Source organism: Somniosus microcephalus, chromosome 4, assembly GCF_052327205.1.
Source record: "Somniosus microcephalus isolate GS21.2 chromosome 4, FLI_Smic_1.0, whole genome shotgun sequence".
Classification (NCBI taxonomy): Eukaryota; Metazoa; Chordata; class Chondrichthyes; order Squaliformes; family Somniosidae; genus Somniosus; species Somniosus microcephalus.
The window spans coordinates 171,507,649-171,526,410 of NC_140990.1; the positions used below are offsets into that span (position 1 = coordinate 171,507,649).

The window sequence follows — 18,762 nt, forward strand, 5'->3', positions numbered from 1 at the left end:
ATTCTTTCCACTTTCCGTATATTTGTCAAACAAAGTTGGCGATTATTCACTGTGAAAAGGCAGTACCCTTTTCCATTCTTTCCAACACAAGCTCATAGTGTTGAGAACGTCATGATCTAACCACCATCTTTTGGAAGCTCCTATTTTTAATCGTATAAGTTGGGTGTTCTGACAAAACTTAAGAGTTCAACATTCATAATACACAGCTTTGTTAAATAATTCAAAAGCACTCGTGCAAATTCAGAGCTCTGCAAAAATGCACATCATCAGAACATAATTTTTTGTCTCGGAAGGTTGACTCAAATCACAGGTTTTCCAGACGACTGCAGTTCATTCAGATCCCATGGAACCCCGCAGTTACAACTATGTTCCCATTAGCAATTTAACACTCATTCGAGTGCAAAGCACCCCTTTGATCTCTGCAACAGTTACCATCTGAACTTTATTTTCAACAATACAAGCAAAATTCACACTTGTGACAACTTCTGTTCATACTTGCACGGGCATGTTAGTGGGTGTGCTATGTTTCTGTACAGCCGTTACTTGGGTCATTTAGACCCTGGTCTGTGAAATACAGGAGTCCTTGTTACAATAATAAAATAAACACCTAATCTGTTTTGATTTACTGTTGAGGGAACAATTTAGTTGAAGGAAAAAAGCCAATGAATTGGTACTAAATGCCCATTACCAGATTAGAATTTGAGATGTTTGGTTTAGCTAGGAAAGTGTCTTCATTTGTGATGATCGATCTAGACAGTCAATCATTTCTGTAGTCAAGAAATTATAATTACCAGAATAATAGTTTAGCACTGGTCTTGGTATGCAGTGCGTGTGACTAGAAAACTGTAAAACTGCTCCTAAATTGAATGCAAGTGAAGGGCAAAGTAAACGGGTACACTGACATTTACTTGCTTCTGTTCTTCCTATTCCACCCCCACCGCAAAATAGGTCCTGAGCAAAGCAAAGAAGCCCATGGTGGTGGTGGGCAGTTCGATTCTCCAGCGGAGCGATGGTGCAGCTATACACGCCGCAGTCAGCACCATTGCACTAAATGCCCGAGCAGGGAGTGGAGTTGGAGATGACTGGAAAGTTTTAAATGTCCTCCAGAGGTCAGTGATGTGATCAATGCCACTGAGAGGTTTTGTAATTTGGGTGTGACTGTTGGTGTTTTAAGCGAGCTGCTCCCTTAACCTCATTGTGGTTCAGTGTCAGCTGTGGCTCAGTGGGTAGCATGACTTGAGCACAAAATCTAGGCTGACACTCCAGTGCAGTGCTGAGGAAGTGCTGCACTGTCGAAGGTCCCATCTTTCGGATGAGATGTTAAACCGAGGCCCCGCCTGCTCTCTCAGGAGGACATAAAAGATCCCATGGCACTATTTCCAAAAGATCCCATGGCACTTTTGGGAAGAGCAGGGGAGTTATCCGCAATGTCCTGGCCAATATTTTTAGCCCTAGATCAGATTATTTGGTCATTATCACACTGCTGTTTGTAGGACCTTGCTGAGCGCAAATTTGCTGTCGCGAATCTTCTCTTTAAGCTGTGTGGCCATGCAGCACTCCTGAGGTCCCGCACAGCTCGTTAAAGGGGCCGTGCAGCTCCGAAAAAAGTTACAGGGGACATTGGCTTACACGTTTCCTACATTACAACAGTGACTACACTTCTAAAGTACTCCATTGGCTGTAAAGCACTTTGGGACGTCCTGAGGTTGTGAAATGCGCTGTATAAATGCAAGTTTTTCTTTTTGCATAACTGCTCTCAGTCAAACTAGTAGTGAATTTAGTCAGATTACAGTACAGTATTTCCTCTAACTTCACATGCAATACTGAAAGAAGATACTTGCATTTATACAGAGACTTTCATGACCTCAAGACACCCCAAAGTGCTTTACAGCTAATGAAGTACTGTTGAAGTGTGTTCACTGTTGTAATGCAGAAAATGCGGCTGCTAATTTGCACACAGCAAGGTCCCACAAACAGCAATTTGTTAATGACCAGATAATCGATTTGAGTGATGTTGGTTAAGGCATAAATATTGACCAGGGCTCCGGGGAGAACTCCCCTGTGATGCACTATCAATTGCTACAAAAGACTGAAGTTGAGAAAGTAACAGACAGGCTTTTATTACCAAAGAACAGAGCATGCCTCTTGTGGTTGCCTGGTATCCAAAAGGGCCGGGGGCTGCCGAGCAGCCACCTTTATATCCAGCCATGAGGGTGGAGCCAGGGGCGGAGTCAGCTGAGGCATGCACAGACAAGTACAACAATATGCAAGAGTGAACAACAGTACTAACAACAGTGGTGAACAACAATACTAACAACAGTGGTTTACCACACCCTGCTCTTCTTCAAATAGTGCCATAGTATCTTTTACATCCACCTGAGATGGCAGATGGGGCCTTGGTTTAACGTCATATCTAAAAGACAGCTCCTCCGACATTGCAGCACTCCCTCAGCACTGAACTGGAGTGTCATCCTAGATTTTGTGCTAACATCTCTGGAGTGGGGTCCTCTGACTCAGAAGTGGGAGTGCTACCCACTGAGCCACAGCTGACGTGCAATACTGAGTCAGTGAGTTATAGTTTACAACACTATCTCAATGATTTAATGACCTGCCTATGCTTTGTGCTTGATCTTGAGAACCCCCAAATTGTATTACAGCCTTCTAACATACCCCTACCAACTGCAGATCTCCTGTGGCACTGTTGATAGATAGTCAGGCAATATGCTGTTTTAGGAACATAGGAACAGGAGTTGGCCATCCAGCCCCTCGAGCCTGTTCCGCCATTCAGTGAGATCATGGCTGACCTGCGACCTAACTCCATATACCCGCCTTTTGCCCACATCTCTTAATACCTTTGGTTAATAAAAGGCTATCAATCTCAGATTTAAAATTAACAATTGACTCAGCATCAACTGCCGTTTGCGGAAGAGAGTTCCAAACTTCTACCATCCTTTGTGTGTAGACGTGTTTCCTAATTTCACTCCTGAAAGGTCCGGCTCTAATTTTTAGACTATACCCCCCTCGTCCTAGAATCCCCAACCAGCGGAAATAGTTTCTCTCTATCCTATCTGTTCCCCATAATATCTTGAAAACTTCGATCAGATCACCCCTTAACCTTCTAAATTCTAGGGAATACAACCCTAGTTTGTGTAATCTCTCCTCGTAACTTAACCCTTGAAGTCCGGGAATTATTCCGGTAAACCTACGCTGCACTCACTCCAAGGCCAATATGTCCTTCCTAAGGTGTGGTGCCCAGAACTGCTCACAGTACTCCAGGTGTGGTCTAGCCAGGGTTTTGTATAGCTGCAGCATAACTTCTGCCCCCTTGTACCCTAGTCCTCTAGATATAAAGGCCAGCATTCCATTAGCCTTTTTGATTATTTTCTGTACCTGTTCATGACATTTTAATGATCTATGTACCTGGACCCCCAAATCTCTTTGGACATCCACTGCTTTTAGCTTTTCGCCATTTAGAAAGTACCCTGTTCTATCCTTTTTAGGTCCAAAGTGGATGACCTCACATAACTTGCATTGAAATCCATTTGCCACTGTTTTGCCCATTCACTTAATCCATTAATAGCCCTTTTTAATGTTATGCTTTCATCTACAATGCCGCCTATCTTTGTGTCATTGGCAAATTTGGATGCATGACTTTCTAAGCCAGCATCTAAGTCATTAATAAATATTGTGAATAGTTGAGGCTCCAACACATCTTGCCAATTTAAGTACCTACCCATTGTCCCTACTGCTTGTCTCCTGCCGCTCAGCCAATTTCCAAACCAGGTCAATAATTTGCCCTCAATTCTGTGGCCTTCTATCTTAGATAACAGTCTGTTATGTAGGACTTTATCAAATGCCTTCTGGAAGTCCATATAGATAACATCTATAGACATTCCCCTTATCACTACTTCACTCACCTCGTCCAAAAGTTCAGTCAAGTTTGTCAGGCATGACCTGCCTTTCACAAATCCATGCTGGCTCTCTCTGATCAACTGAAAATTTTCGAGGTGTTCAGTCACCCTATCCTTAATTATAGATTCTAGCAATTTCCCGACAACAGGTGTTAGGCTAACTGGTCTATAATTCCATGGTATCCCTCTCTCGCCATTCTTAAATAGCGGAGTGACGTGCAATTTTCCAATCTAAAGGAACGGTTACTGAATCTAGAGAACTTTGGAAGATTATAGTTAGGGCATCTGCAGTGTGCTCACCTACTTCCTTTTAAAACCCTGGGATGGAAACCATCTCGTCCTGGGGATTTGTCACTCTTTAGTGTCATTAATGCTACTTTAATTACGTTAATTTTATTGAGTCCCTGTCCCCGATTCAATATTAGTTTCCTTGGGATTTCCGGCATGCTATCCTCTTCTTCTACTGTAAGTACTGATGCAAAGTAATTATTCAACATGTCCACCATTTCCTTATCATTGACAATATCACCGTTTTCAGTTTTTAAATGGCCAACATTGCTCCTGACTGCCCTCTTTTTCCTAATATTGTAAAAATTCTTCGTATTGATTTTGATATCCATTGCAAGTTTCTTTTCATATTCCCTTTTTGTAGCTCTTACTAACTGTTTTGTGACCCTTTGCTGTTCTCTGTACCTTTCTGATTCGCCAGGATCTGTGCTATTTTTTGCATTTTTGTATGCTTTTTCTTTGAGTTTTATGCTGTCCCTTACCTTTTTAGTTGTCCATGGCTTTGTTTTTGGCAATTGGAGCTCTTTTATAGCAAAAATCTGACAGGAAGTAAGTACAGGAAACTTTGTGATATCCGGGTGTTGCCGATCTATCAAAACTGCTGGACATACAAAGTTAACGTTTAAGCATACGGAGGTTTTCATCTCCGTATCTGACAACAAACACTGTTGCTTAGCAACAGCTTCTAAAGAGTCGACTGCAGCTGCAAGCGTCGCTAGCTGAAGCTGTTGCTATAGCTACAGACCTTGCAGTGCCTGACTGGGAAAAAAAAAACGAGAACTAAAAAACTTACAGAAAATGGCTCCTGATTTTTGCCGTTAGATTGAGTATTCCGGACATACAACCTCCGGATAAACCAAAGTTTCCTGTATGATGCTTATAGGAAGTATACGGTATACACATGACTTTCTATACATTAAGGTATTAGTGTATATGTATGTCTTGCATCTCACACATAAAAGACATCACCGTTCAAAGAATCCCATTTTGTTTAATGACACAAAATGATCTTTTAGACAAAAGAAAGCCAGTCTTTGGTCTGACATTGGAATTTTACAGGCGATTCCAGCTGTCTTCAGTACTTTACAAGTAGCTGGGTTTGCCTAATAAGAGCAGTGGCCATTCTGGGACCTGCCAGGTTAGAAGGCTAAAAGTCACAACTGCCTCCAGATCCTTAAATGGAAGGTCGCATGTCGGGGGTGAAGGGAGGAAAATCCTTCCATAAGTGAGGACGAAAGAACATAGATTTATAGTGCCTCATCACATCACCCAGAAAAGCCCTTCATATGTAATGAATTACTCCAAAGCACAGTCGCTTCTGTTTTTGCCTACAAAACAAGTTATTTGTGCACAGCAAGGTCCCACAAATAGCAATTGGATAAATGACCAGCTAGTGTGTCTCTTTTTGTCCTTGTTGAGGGAGAAATTTTAACCAGGCATCCAGGCCAACATTTATCCCGCTAGCACCATCAATTACACACATTACCTGGTCATTTATCACACTGCTGTTTGTGGGATCTTGCTGTATGAAAATCGGCTGCAGCGTTTGCTTACATTAAACATTAACTACCCTTCAAAAGTGTTTCATTGGTTGTGAAGTGAAAGGTGCTATATGAATGCAAGTTTGTTCTTTTAGATAGTACCAGCGGATCTTTAATGTCTGCTGACCCACAGGAAGAGACAGACTGGGATGCAATTTAATGTCTCCTTTGAAGGAAGGCACTCCCCAACAACGTAGGACTCTCCCTGTACTGCACTGAACTGTCAACTTAGCTCATGTGCTCGAGGCCTGAAGTGGGACCAATTGGCCAGCAAACTGGCCAACCTATGTAACAATACTTACAAAGATAATATGATAAAAAGTAATAAATGCCCAATACTTTAGTTGTAATACTACATTACATAGAATTTGAAACACAGAAATGGGATTCGGCCCTACTGGTTTATGCTAGTGTTTATGCTCCACACGAGCCTCCTCCCACCCTACTTCATCTCACCCTATCAACATACCTTTCTATTCCTTTCTCCCTCATGGACTTATCTAGCTTCCCCTTAAATGCATCTATGCTATTCACCTCAACCACTCCCTATGGTAGCGAGTTCCACATACTCATCACTCTCTGGGTAAAGAAGTTTCTCCTGAATTCCTTATTGGATTTATTAGTGACTATTTTATATTTATGGTCCCTAGTTTTGGACTCGCCCAGAAGTGGAAACATCTTCTCTATGTCTACCCTATTGAACCGCTTCATAATTTTGAAGACCTCTATCAGGTCACCCCCTCGGCCTTCTCTTTTCTAGAGAATAGAGCCCCAGCCTGTTCAGTCTTTCCTGATAGTAACTAAAATAACTAAATCCCTAGGTCGGTCATGCAAGGAGCCTCTCTCGGCTCGCACACCAACAGTTGTAGGAGAAACGGTGGGTGAACCAGCAGGTGTAGCAGTCGTTTTTGCTGTGCTCGGTTTCTGTGGTGCTATTTCGCAGTGTAACTGACATCCTCGCTGGCACTCACTTTGATGCATCCAGGATTGTCACTCTGAAGCACAACATAAATGTGGCATCAGTGAAATTGGGGCTCATAACCCATTTCTCAGGTTCGGATTTGGAGTTGGTGTAATCCTCTGAACCCTTCAATTGAATTGTTCTAATTCACTAAGAGCAATCTCAAAGAATGATACCCCGGATGAAGGACTTCAGTTATGGAGAGACCAGAGAAGCTGGGATTGTTCTTCTTGGAGCAGTGAATGTTAATGGGAGATTTAATGGGGAGATGTTCAAAATTATGAAGGGTTTTAATAGAGTAAATAAGGAGAAACTGTTTCCACTGGCAGGAGGGTCAGCCACCAGAGAACACAGATTTAAGATAATTGGCAAAAGAACCAGAGGAGAGATTTGTAGAATTTTTTTTACGCAATGAGTTGTTATGATCTGGAATGCACTGCCTGAACGGGTGCTGGAAGTAGATTTGATCGTAACTTTCAAAAGGGAATTGGATATATACTTCAAAAGGAAAGAATTTGCAGGGCTATGGGGAAAGAGCAGGAGAGTGGGACTAATTGGATAGCTCTTTCAAAGAGCCAGCACAGGCACAATGGGCTGAATGGCCTCCTTCTGTGCTGTATGATTCTATGAAAGTATCCAGCGCTTGGAGGTTAAGATTAAGCAACCTTGTTGAGGCAGTGTGACGGGAGCTGTGCCCCTGGATCTGGCCCATGTTGTACTCAATCGGCGGGTGTTTTTGATTCGAAGTAACAAAGCTGCTTGTGTCTTTCTGCAGGGTGGCCAGTCAAGTAGCTGCTCTAGATTTGGGATACAAAGCTGGTGTCGATATTATCCGGAAAAATCCGCCCAAGGTACTGTTCCTTCTCGGAGCAGACAGTGGCTGCATCACGCGACAGGATCTTCCAAAGGACTGCTTCATCATTTATCAGGGTAAGTGTCAGGGCTGTTGTCATCTACAAAGACTAGTGAGCCTCTGAAATGCATTGCCGGCTGGTGTGGTAGGTGCTGACTCTCTGCTTGCCTTCAAGAGTTCCTGACTGGGGCAGAGATCATTTCATATAGAGGGTAAGTGTCTTTATAGATAACACTTGGTCCCTGTGATCTCCTGGAATGGTTTCGCTCGCCTGAGGGGGCCGGAGAGAAATTTTCTAGAGTATATGTTCCCTTAATGGCCCAGGGTTTTTTTCTCTTGCCAGGAGATTACATGGCTGCAGGGGAGGGGGGGAAGTGGGAGAAAATGTTTCGTCATGATTCTCCATTGATTAAGGTGTGGGGCAGGCTTGATGGAGCAGCCGGGCTTTTCCTGCCCGTCAGTTTCATATGCTCATACGTAATAACCCCGTATCAGGAAAATCCCAGCTGTTTTATCACAGCATCTTCATCGCTACATTCTGATCAAAATCCCGTCTCCCATTGTCAACAGCGATTGAGTGTCACAGTAGATTTGAGCACCTTTAGCTCTTCAACGTGGGAGAGTGCAGTCCAGGGAGAGGGAGTTCTTTCTTGTCTCTGATAACTGGACTGAAATTAGTACCTAATAGAAAGTTTTGCATTTATATAGTTCTTTCACTACTTAAGGACTTCCAAAAGCGCTTTACAGCCAAAGATGTACTTTTTGAAGTGTAGTCACTGTTGTAATTTAGGAAACATGGCAGCCATTTTTGCACATAAGATCCCATAAACAGCAATGAAATAAATGCCCAGATCATCTGATATAAATGTTGGTTGAGGGATTAATGTTGACCACAACACCATGAGAATTCCGCTGCTGCTCTTTGAATAGTGCCGTGGGATCTTTTTCGACACCTGAGAAGGCAGACGGGGCCTCGGTTTAACGTCTCATCCAAAAGACGGCATCTATGATAGTGCAGCGCTCCCTCAGTACTGCACTGGAGTGCCAGCCTAGCACATTTCTGGAGCAGGTCTTGAACCCACAACCCTCTGACTCAGACAAGAGTGCTGCTACGGCTGACTCATACTCGACCCACACTGGATGCAAGTCCACAGTACAAACCTACCCGTGATTGGGAACTCCTGGAAAATCTTGTTCCGAGAGGTCAGAAGAATGACAGTTGTAGGAAATAGAAATATTGTAGGAGAGCAATAGGCGCCATTTTGAAGCTGAGGTTAAAGCCTGTCAGTTAGAATAGAGGGGGCTTTACTCTGCACCTGGCAGTGCGATACCTGACCTGAAAGTGCTTGATGCTGACTGTGGTTGCTGACTTGATATTTGCTTTGTGTTGATGTCCCTCACCTAGATGAGCATGAAAGTCATCAAAAAACAGATCATGGATTTCACACACAGCCCATGTGAAATGATCACTGGTTGTTCTTATTCCCTATTTAGGACACCATGGAGATATCGGAGCACCCATGGCGGATGTTGTTCTCCCTGGAGCTGCTTACACAGAGAAGACTGCCACGTATGTCAACACCGAGGGCCGTGCCCAGCAAACCAGAGTGGCAGTAACTGCGCCAGGCATGGCCAGGGAGGATTGGCAAGTTATCCGTGCAGTTTCTGAGGTGATGCCGGAGTGTGCAAGGAATAAGAACATAGTAACAGGAGGAGGCCATTCAGCCCTTCAAGCCTGTTCTGCCATTATATTAGATCATGGCTGATATGTATCTTAACTCCATCTAACAACCTTAGTTAGATATCCCTTCATACCCTTACCTAACAATAACTCATCAATCTCAGTTTAGAAATTTTCAAATGATTCCCAGCCTCGACCGCTTTTTTGGGGGAGTGGGTTCCAGATTTCCATTATTTACCTTCACTGATGAGTACGGAAGGTGCCAAATCATACCACAGGCATCGTGTTTCCTTCCTCTCGCCCCAGCCCTCCCCAAAAATAAAGCAGGGCCCAAACTGGCAAGTCCATTTCCACTAGAAACCAGGGCAATTGGAAAAATTCAAAAAATGCTCTTCAGGTGCGCAAAGGAATAATGTCTTATTTTCTTCTCTTATCCTTAAAGTATATTCCTTATAAAAATTGCACACCTGTATGTTAGTAGTATCCAACATGCCAGGGGGGAGCAACCTTATCCTAGACTGGCCACTTGAGTATGGCCATTTTGGCGCCGATGCTTGCTCTTGTAGCATCCGCCAATCATTTCTCAAATTGATGGTGGGTGTCATGCTCTTCAGAACACAGCTGTCCAATCTGGAGTGAGTCTTTAATCCACCACCTTCTGACTCTTAACTGAGCCAAGTTGACATAATTCCGTAATGAAACGCACTGTTGACTGCGGAGAGCGTATCATTTATAAAAAGAAAGACTTGCATTAATATAGCGCCTTTCACAACCTCAGGACATCACTGTTGTAATGCAAGACACGCGGCAACCAATTTGTGTACAGCAAGCTCCCACAAATAGCAGTATGATAATGACCAGATCATCTGTTTTTAATTATGTTGGTTGAGGGATAAATGTTGGCCAGGATACCACCCTGCTCTTCTTCGAAATAGTGCCGTGGGATCTTTTACATTCACCTGAGAGGGCAGACGGGGCCATGGTTTAATGTCTCATCCAAAAGACAGCACCTCCAACAGTGCAGCACTCCCTCTGTACTGCACTGGAGAGTCAGTGTAGACTTTGTGCTCAAGTCTTTGGAGTGGGCTTTGAGCCACGGCTGACACCAGGGATCAAGCCTGGAATTTATCTTCCTGATCTGCATGGTTCAGTACAACACTGTATGGTATACTTATCCTTTTGAACCATTAGGAGAATCTGCATGAAAACTCTTTGTTTGTTTTCAGTTCGAAACCTTATGAGTCCTTCATATTTACCCAGACTGAGTTTCTAAACAGGGGCTGACCATTGAAAATAGAACAGTGGTGGTTTCATTTGAATTTGAAAACGTGGTCTCCTGTGTCCCTAATGCATTGTCCCTCCTCAGGTGGCTGGTATGACACTTCCATACGATACTCTGGATGAGGTCCGTGACAGGCTGGCTGAGATATCTCCTAACCTGATCTGCTACAATGATGTAGAGGAGGCCAACTTTTTCAAACAGGCAAACGAACTTACAAAGGTCAGTGAGACTTCACTATTAACCTTGGAGAGTTTACACATTGTTGTATAAACACACTTCGAAAAGCTGGGTTTAGGAGGTGGGTGTTAAGAAGCGTCTTAAAGGAGGAGAGAGGTCGAGAAGCAGAGATGTTTAGGCAGGCAATTCCAAAGCATAGGGCCTAGATGGCTGAAGGAATGGCAGCCAACGGTGGGGTGAAGCAAGTGAGGGATGTACTAGGGCCAAAGTTGGAGGAAAGCAGAGTTCTCATAAGGGTTGTAGGGCTGCAGAAGGTTACAGATATAAGGAGAGACGAGGTCATGAGAATTTAACATTTGAGGCGTATGGGGATGATGTAGGTCACCGAGAACTGGGGTTAAGGGATAGGTCAATAGAGTTGCAGTGGCAGACATTTAAGGGGATATTTCAAAATACACAGAATATATACATTCCAACAAGAAAGAAAAATTCCAAGGGGAGGACCCACCATCCGTGGTTAACTAAAAAAAGTTAAAGATAGTATTAAACTTAAAGAAAAATATGGGTGGCAGGTCAGAAGATTGGACAGAATATAAAAAACAGCAAAGAATGATTAATAAGGAGAGAAAAATTAGAGTACGAGAGAAAGCTAGCTAGAAATATAAAAACAGATAGTAAGAGTTTCTATAGATATTTTTAAAAGAAAAAAGAGTTAACAAAGTGAGCGTTGGTCCTATAAAAAGTGAGTCTAGGGAATTAATAATGGAAAATAAGGAAATGGCAGTTGAATTGAACAGGTATTTTGCATCGGTCTTCACTATAGAGGATACAAGTAACATCCCAGAAATAGCTGTAAATCAGGAAATGGAAGGGAGGGAGGAACTCAAGAAAATTATAATCACCAGGGAAGTGGTACTGAGCAAATTGTTGGAGTTGCGGGCTGACAAGTCCCCAGGTCCTGATGGACTTCATCCTAGGGTCTTAAAAGAAGTGGCTAGTGAGATCGTTGATGCGTTGGTTTTAATTTTCCAAAATTCCCTAGATTTGGGGAAGGTTCCATTAGATTGGAAAATAGCGAATGTAACTCCTTTTTTCAAAAAGGGAAGGAGACAGAAAGCAGGAAACTACAGGCCAGTGAGCTTAACATCTGTCATAGGGAAGATGTTAGAAGCTATTATTAAAGACGTTATTCCAGGGCACTTAGAAAAGTTCAAAGTAATCAGGCAGAGTCAACATGGTTTTGTGCAAGGGAAATCATGTTTAACCAATTTATTGGAGTTTTTTGAGGAAGTAACATGTGCTGTGGATAAAGGGGAACCGGTGGATGTACTGTACTTAGATTTCCAGAAGGTATTTGATAAGGTGCCACATCAAAGGTTAATACGGAAAATAAAAGCTCATGGTGTAGGGGGTAACATATTGGCATGGATAGAAGATTGGCTAGCTAACAGGAAACGGAGAGTAGGCATAAATGGGTCATTTTCTGATTGGCAAGATATAATGAGTGGTGTGCCACAGGGATCAGTGCTGGGACCTCAACTTTTTACAATTTATATAAATGACTTGGATGAAGGGACTGAAGGTATGGTTGCTAAATTTGCTGATGACACAAAGATAGGTAGGAAAGTAAATTGTGAAGAGGACATAAGGAGGCTACAAAGGAATATAGATAGGTTAAGCGAGTGGGCAAAGAACTAGCAAATGGAGTATAATGTGGGAAAATGTGAAGTTGTCCATCTTGGCAGGAGGAATAAAAAAGAAGCATATTATCTAAATGGTGAGAGATTGCAGAGCTCTGAGATGCAGAGGGATCTGGGTGTGCTAGTGCATGAATCGCAAAACGTTACTATGCAGATACAGCAAGTAATTAGGAAAACTAATATAGAATGTTATCGTTTATTGCGAGGGGAATTGAATACAAAAGTTGGGAGGTTATGCTTCAATTATACAGGGCATACAGGCCAAGCGTAAACAGCGGAAGGAGTGCACGTCAACCCAAGCACCCCATCCCACCCGCCCCTTCAATCACTGTCTGCCCCACCTGTGACAGAGACTGTAGGTCCCACATTGGACTCCTCAGTCACCCGAGAACTCATTTTTAATGTGGAAGCAAGTCATCTTCGGTTCCGAGGGACTGCCTAAGACGATGATACAGGGCATTGGTGAGACCACATCTGGAGTACTGTGTACAGTATTGGTCTCATTATTTAAGGAAGGATATAAATGCGTTGGAAGCAGTTCAGAGAAGGTTTACTAGACTAATACCTGGAATGGGCGGCTTGTCTTATGAGGAAAGGTTGGACAGGCTAGGCTTGTATCCGCTGGAGTTTAGAAGAGTAAGAGGTGACTTGATTGAAACATATAGGATCCTGAGGGGTCTGGACAGGGTGGATGTGGAGAGGATGTTTCCTCTTGTGGGAGAATCTAGAACTAGGGGTCACTGTTAAAAATAAGGGGTCGCCCATTTAAGACAGTGATGAGGAGAAATTTTTTCTCAGAGGGTCGTGAGTCTTTGGAACTCTCTTCCTCAGAGGGCGGTGGAAGCAGAGTTTTTGAATATTTTTAAGGCAGAGGTAGCTAGATTCTTGGTAAGCAAGGGGGTGAAAAGTTATCTGGGGTAGGTGGGAATGTGGAGTAATCGGATCAGCCATGATCTTATTGAATGGCGGAGCAGGCTCGAAGGGCCGAGTGGTCTACTGCTGCTCCTAATTCGTATGTTCGTATGTGATCGGTGAGCAGGACTTGGTGCTTGGAGAATGTTTTTAAAATTATGCTGCTAGAGTGGTGAAGTGTATATTCATTTCTATTAATTAATGTTATTCTTCTGTTTTGTTCCATTCCTCCAGGCATTCCTTTTTAACTGCCTCTGACTATTTTCTCTGCTTTATTACAGCTGGTGAATCAAAAGATCCTAACTGAACCACTTATTCCACCCCAACTTACAATTAAAGATTTTTACATGACTGGTATGTTACTGGAATATTGACTGGGATAGTGTTTGGGAACCAATGATAATTGTGCTCATATAAGGATAAAATGCAGAGAGTTCCGTCTTGGATTAACAGGTTAAATGTGCTATTTACCAGTAGTAGTTGTGCTTAATAACGTAAGGACATAAGAAATAGGAGCAAGAGTAGGCCATAAGGCCCTTCAAGCCTGCTCCATCATTCAATAAGATCATGGCTGATCTTTGACCTCAACTCCACTTTCCCACCCCATCCTGTGACTCTGCCCCCCCTAGTTATAGACACTCCAGCCAGGGGAAACAACCTCTCAGCATCTACCCTGTCAAGCCCTCTCAGAATCTTGTATGTTTCAATGAGATCACCTCTCAATCTTCTAAACTCCAGAGAGTACAGGCCCATTCAACACAATCTCTCATCATAGGACAGCCCTCTCACCCCAGGAATCAATCTAGAGAACATTTGTTGCACCGCCTCCAAGGCAAGTATATCCTTCCTTATACGGAGATCAAAACTGTGCACAGTACTCCAGGTGTGGTCTCACCAGAGCCCTGTACAATTGCAGCAAGACTTCCTTACTCTTGTACTTCAACCCCCTTGCAATAAAGGCCATTCTCATTAGTTGTGTACTATTCTGTTTTAATATATTGTTGCACAAGTTATGGCATTAAAAAAATACTTTTATGAAGATTTACAAGTATGCATAAATAGCTCAGTCACATGACTCACAACTTTCATTTATATGTTCATATATTCATTTCCTTTAACATAGAAAAAGGTCCCAAGGCGCTTCATAGAAGCGCAATCAGAAAAATCGACACGAGCTAAAGGAGAAGATAATAGGAGGGATGGCTCAAATCTTGGTCATAGAGATGGGTTTTAAGAAGAGCCTTGAAGGAGGAGAGGGAGGTGTAGAGGCAGAGGGGTTTAGGGAGGGAATTCCCAAGCTTAGGGCCTAGACAGTTGAAGGCACGGCTACCACGAATGGGGCGAAGGGATGCACAAGGAGCCAGAATTGGAGGAACACAGAGTTCGCGGAGGGTTGTAGGGCTGAAGAAGATTACAGAGATAGGAAGAGGCAAGGCCACGATCGGATTTGAAAACAAGAATGAGAATTTTAAATTTGAGGGAGCGAGAGCCAATGTTGATCAACGAGCACAGGGGCAGCAAAGTTTTGGATGAGCTGAAGTTTATTGAGGGTGAACGATGGGAGGGAGGCCAGGAGTGCATTGGAATAGTTGCGTCTGGAGGTGACAATGGTATGGATAAACACAGCGCAAACATTACGCAATGAAAGAAAGACTTGCATTCATATAGCACCTTATCACAATTCAGATATGTATCGAGGCACTGCAGAGAATGAATTACCATGAAGTGAAGTGTCTGTTATTTTAGCAAACATGGTACCATGTTGTGCACAGTAAGATCCCACAAGCAGCATTGAGATGATCAGTTGATCGAGGGAGGAATGTTGGCCAGGACACCTGCTGTTCAAATAGTGCCATAGAACCATTGAAACAACTCCAACAATGCAGCACTGCACTGGAGTGCTAGCCTAGATTAGAAGTGACCAAGTCTTTATGGACCCAGAAGACAATAGACTAACACCATGGAGCCTCAGGGAGCCAAAGATTTAAGTTTATTTCCTTGTTTCACTTAATCTGCAAATATACCTGAAGGTGCTGTGGCTTTGAATTAGGATATATCCACCAGTGAGGCAACAGCCCTTTCCAAACATCCAAAATTCACACTGGACAAAACCAGCCTGTGAGAAATCCAAGTGTATATAGAACTGAATTGCCTGGGCTTTGAAGGTCAGATTGTCAGGGCGCGGGGGCTGTATGTGGCACCCACATCATTGTTTGAGAACATAAGAAATAAGAACAGGAGTAGGCCATATGGCCCCTCAAGCCTGCTCCACCATTCAATAAGATCATGGCTGATCATCGATCTCAACTCCACTTCACCACCCGATCTCCATATCCCTTGATTCCCCTCGAGTCCAAAAATCTATCTCTTTCAGCCTTGAATATACTCAAGGACTCAGCATTCACAGCCCTCTGGGGCAGAGAATTCCAAAGATTCACAACCTTCTGAGTAAAGAAATGCTTCCTCATCTCGGTCTTAAATGGCCTACCCCTTATCCTGAGACTATCTCCCCTAGTTCTAGACTCTCCAACCAGGGGAAAGAACCTCTCAACATTTACCCTGTCAATTCCCTTCAGAATCTTGAATGTTTCAATGAGATCACCTCTCATTCTTCTAAACTCCAGAGAGTACAGGCCCATTCTACACAATCTCTCATCATAGGACAGCCCTCTCATCCCAGGAATCAATCTAGTGAACCTTTGTTGCACCGCCTCCAAGGCAAATATATCCTTCTTTAGATAAGGAGACCAAAACTGTGCACAGTACTCCAGGTGTGGTCTCACCAAGGCCCTGTACAATTGTAGCAAGACTTCTTTACTCTTATACTCCAACCCCCTTGCAATAAAGGCCAACATGCCATTTGCCTTCCTTATTGCTTGCTGTACCTGCATGCTAGCTTTCTGTGTTTCTTGCACGAGGACACCCAAATCTCTCTGAACACCCAACATTTGAAAGTTTCTCACCATTTAAAAAATATTGTTTTTCTATTCTTCCTACCAAAGTGAATAACATCACATTTCCCTACATTATACTCCATCTGCCACCTTACTGCCCATTCACTTAGTCTATCTATATCCCTTTGCAGACTTTTTGTGTTCTCACAGCTTACTGTCCCACCTAGCTTTGTATCAGCAGCAAACTTGGATACATTACACTCGGTCCCTTCATCTAGGTCATTAATATAGATTGTAAATAGCTGAGCCCCCAACACTGATCCTTGCGGAACCTCACTAGTTACAGCCTGCCAACCTGAAAAAAATCAGTTTATCCCTATTTTCTGTTGGTTAACCAATCCTCTATCCATGCTACTATATTGCCCCCAACCCCATGAGCCCTAATCTTGTGCAGTAACCTTTTATGTGGCACCTTATCAAATGCCTTCTGGAAATCCAAATATACTACATCCACTGGTTCCCCTTTATCTACCCTGCTAGTTACATCCTCAAAAAACTCTAATAAATTTGTCAAACACGATTTCCCTTTCATAAAACCATGTTGACTCTGCCTAATCACGTTATGATTTTCTAAGTGACTTGATACCACTTCCTTAACGATGGATTCCAGCATTTTTCCATTGACTGATGTCAGTAACTGGCCTATAGTTCCCGGTTTTTTCTCTCCCTCCTTTCTTGAATAGCGGTGTTACATTTGCGACCTTCCAATCCGCTGGGACCATTCCAGAATCTAGGGAATTTTGGAAGATCAAAACCAATGCACACACTATCTCTTCAGCCACCTCTTTTAGAACCCTAGGATGTAGGCTGTCAGGTGCAGGGGATTTGTCGGCTTTTAGTCCCATTAGTTTCTCTAGTACTTTTTCTCTACTTATATTAATTACGTTAAGTTCCTCACCCTCATTAAACCCTTGGTTCCCCACCATTTTTGTTATGCTTTTTGTGTCTTCTACTGTGAAGACAGATACAAAATATTTGTTTAACGTTTCTGCCATTTCCTTATTCTCCATAATAATTTCTCCTGTCTCAGCTTCTTAAGGGACCAATGTTTACTTTTGCTACTCTTTTCCTTTCTACATACTTGTAGAAACTCTTACAATCTGCTTTTATATTTCTTGCTAGTTTTCTCTCACATTGTTTTTTTCCTTTTTATCAGTTTTTTGGTCAATCTTTGCTGGTTTCTGAAACTCTCCCAATCCTCAGGCTTACTATTATTATTTGCAACATTATAAGCTGCTTCTTTCAATCTAATGCTATCCTTAACTTCTTTAGTTAGCCACGGTTGGATCACTTTTCCTGTGGAGTTTTTGTTTCTCAATGGAATGTATTTTTGTTGAGAATTATGAAATATTTATTTAAATGCTAGCCACTGCTTATCTACCGCCATACCTTTTAATCTATTTTTCCAATCTACCGTAGCCAACTTGCCCCTCATACCTATGTAATTGGCTTTATTTAAGTTTAAGACTCTAATTTCAGACTTGGGCAAGTCATTCTCAAAATTAAGGTGAAATATTATGATCATTCTGCCACAGAAGATCCTTTACTATGAGATAGCTAATTAACCCTGTCACATTGCACAATACAAGATCTAAAATAGCCTGTTCGCTGGTTGGTTCCATGAGATATTGTTTCAGGAAACTGTCCCGAATGCATTCCATGAACTCGTCCTCCAGACTACCTTTGCCAATTTGATTTGTCCAGTCTATATGAAGATTAAAGTCCCCCAAGATTATTGCATTACCTTTGTTGCAATCTCCTACTATTTCTTAATATTCTGTCCAACAGTATAGCTACTGTTAGGGGGCCTATATACTACTCCTACCAGTGTTTTCTGCCCCTTGTTATTCCTTATCTCCACCCATACTGATTCTACTTCCTGATCTTCCGAGCTGAGATCCTTTCTCGCTACTGTCCTTATGTCATCCTTTATTATCAGGGCTACTCCCCCTCCTTTTCCATTCTGCCTGTCTTTTCAAAACATCAAGTACCCTGGAACATTTAGTTCCCAACCTTGGCCACCTTGCAACCATGTCTCTGTAATGGCTATTAGATCAAACCCTGGATAACCCTCACCGATTTTATATGCTCAAATCCTGTCATGCAGGTTGGAGCCACAACCTTCGTGTGGAGTTTGCACATTCTCCCCGTGTTTGCGTGGGTTTTCTCCGGGTGCTCCGGTTTCTTCCCACAGTCCAAAGATGTGCGGGTTAGGTTGATTGGCTATGATAAATTGACCCTTAGTGTTAGGGGGATTAAATACGTGGGGTTACTGGGATATAATACGTGGGGTTACTGGGATATGTGTTGGTGTAGGGGTTACGGGGATCGGGTGGGATATGTGTCGGTGCAGGCTCGATGGGCCGAAATGGCCTCTATCTGCACTGTGGGGTTTCTGTGATTCTGTGATTTAAGGGGGAGATCCTCAATAACAGCATTGTGTTTGTGGGTTGGCATGTTTTGTTAAGAAACTTGCTTAATATTGTATGTTGATTGCTGCAG

General features: G+C 42.8%; 1 protein-coding gene across 5 annotated transcripts in view; it reads left to right on the top strand.

The window, feature by feature from the left end:
- ndufs1 (NADH:ubiquinone oxidoreductase core subunit S1) overlaps positions 1-18,762 on the top strand; it is a 59,147-nt gene that overhangs the window by 39,783 nt on the left and 602 nt on the right. For all 5 annotated transcript variants that reach the window (XM_085985453.1, XM_085985454.1, XM_085985455.1 and 2 more), the window contains 5 exons: positions 949-1,109; positions 7,477-7,631; positions 9,049-9,224; positions 10,602-10,736; positions 13,588-13,660. In XM_085985453.1, the coding sequence (XP_085841579.1) occupies positions 949-1,109; positions 7,477-7,631; positions 9,049-9,224; positions 10,602-10,736; positions 13,588-13,660 (700 nt within the window). The remainder of the gene's footprint in view (positions 1-948; positions 1,110-7,476; positions 7,632-9,048; positions 9,225-10,601; positions 10,737-13,587; positions 13,661-18,762) is intronic.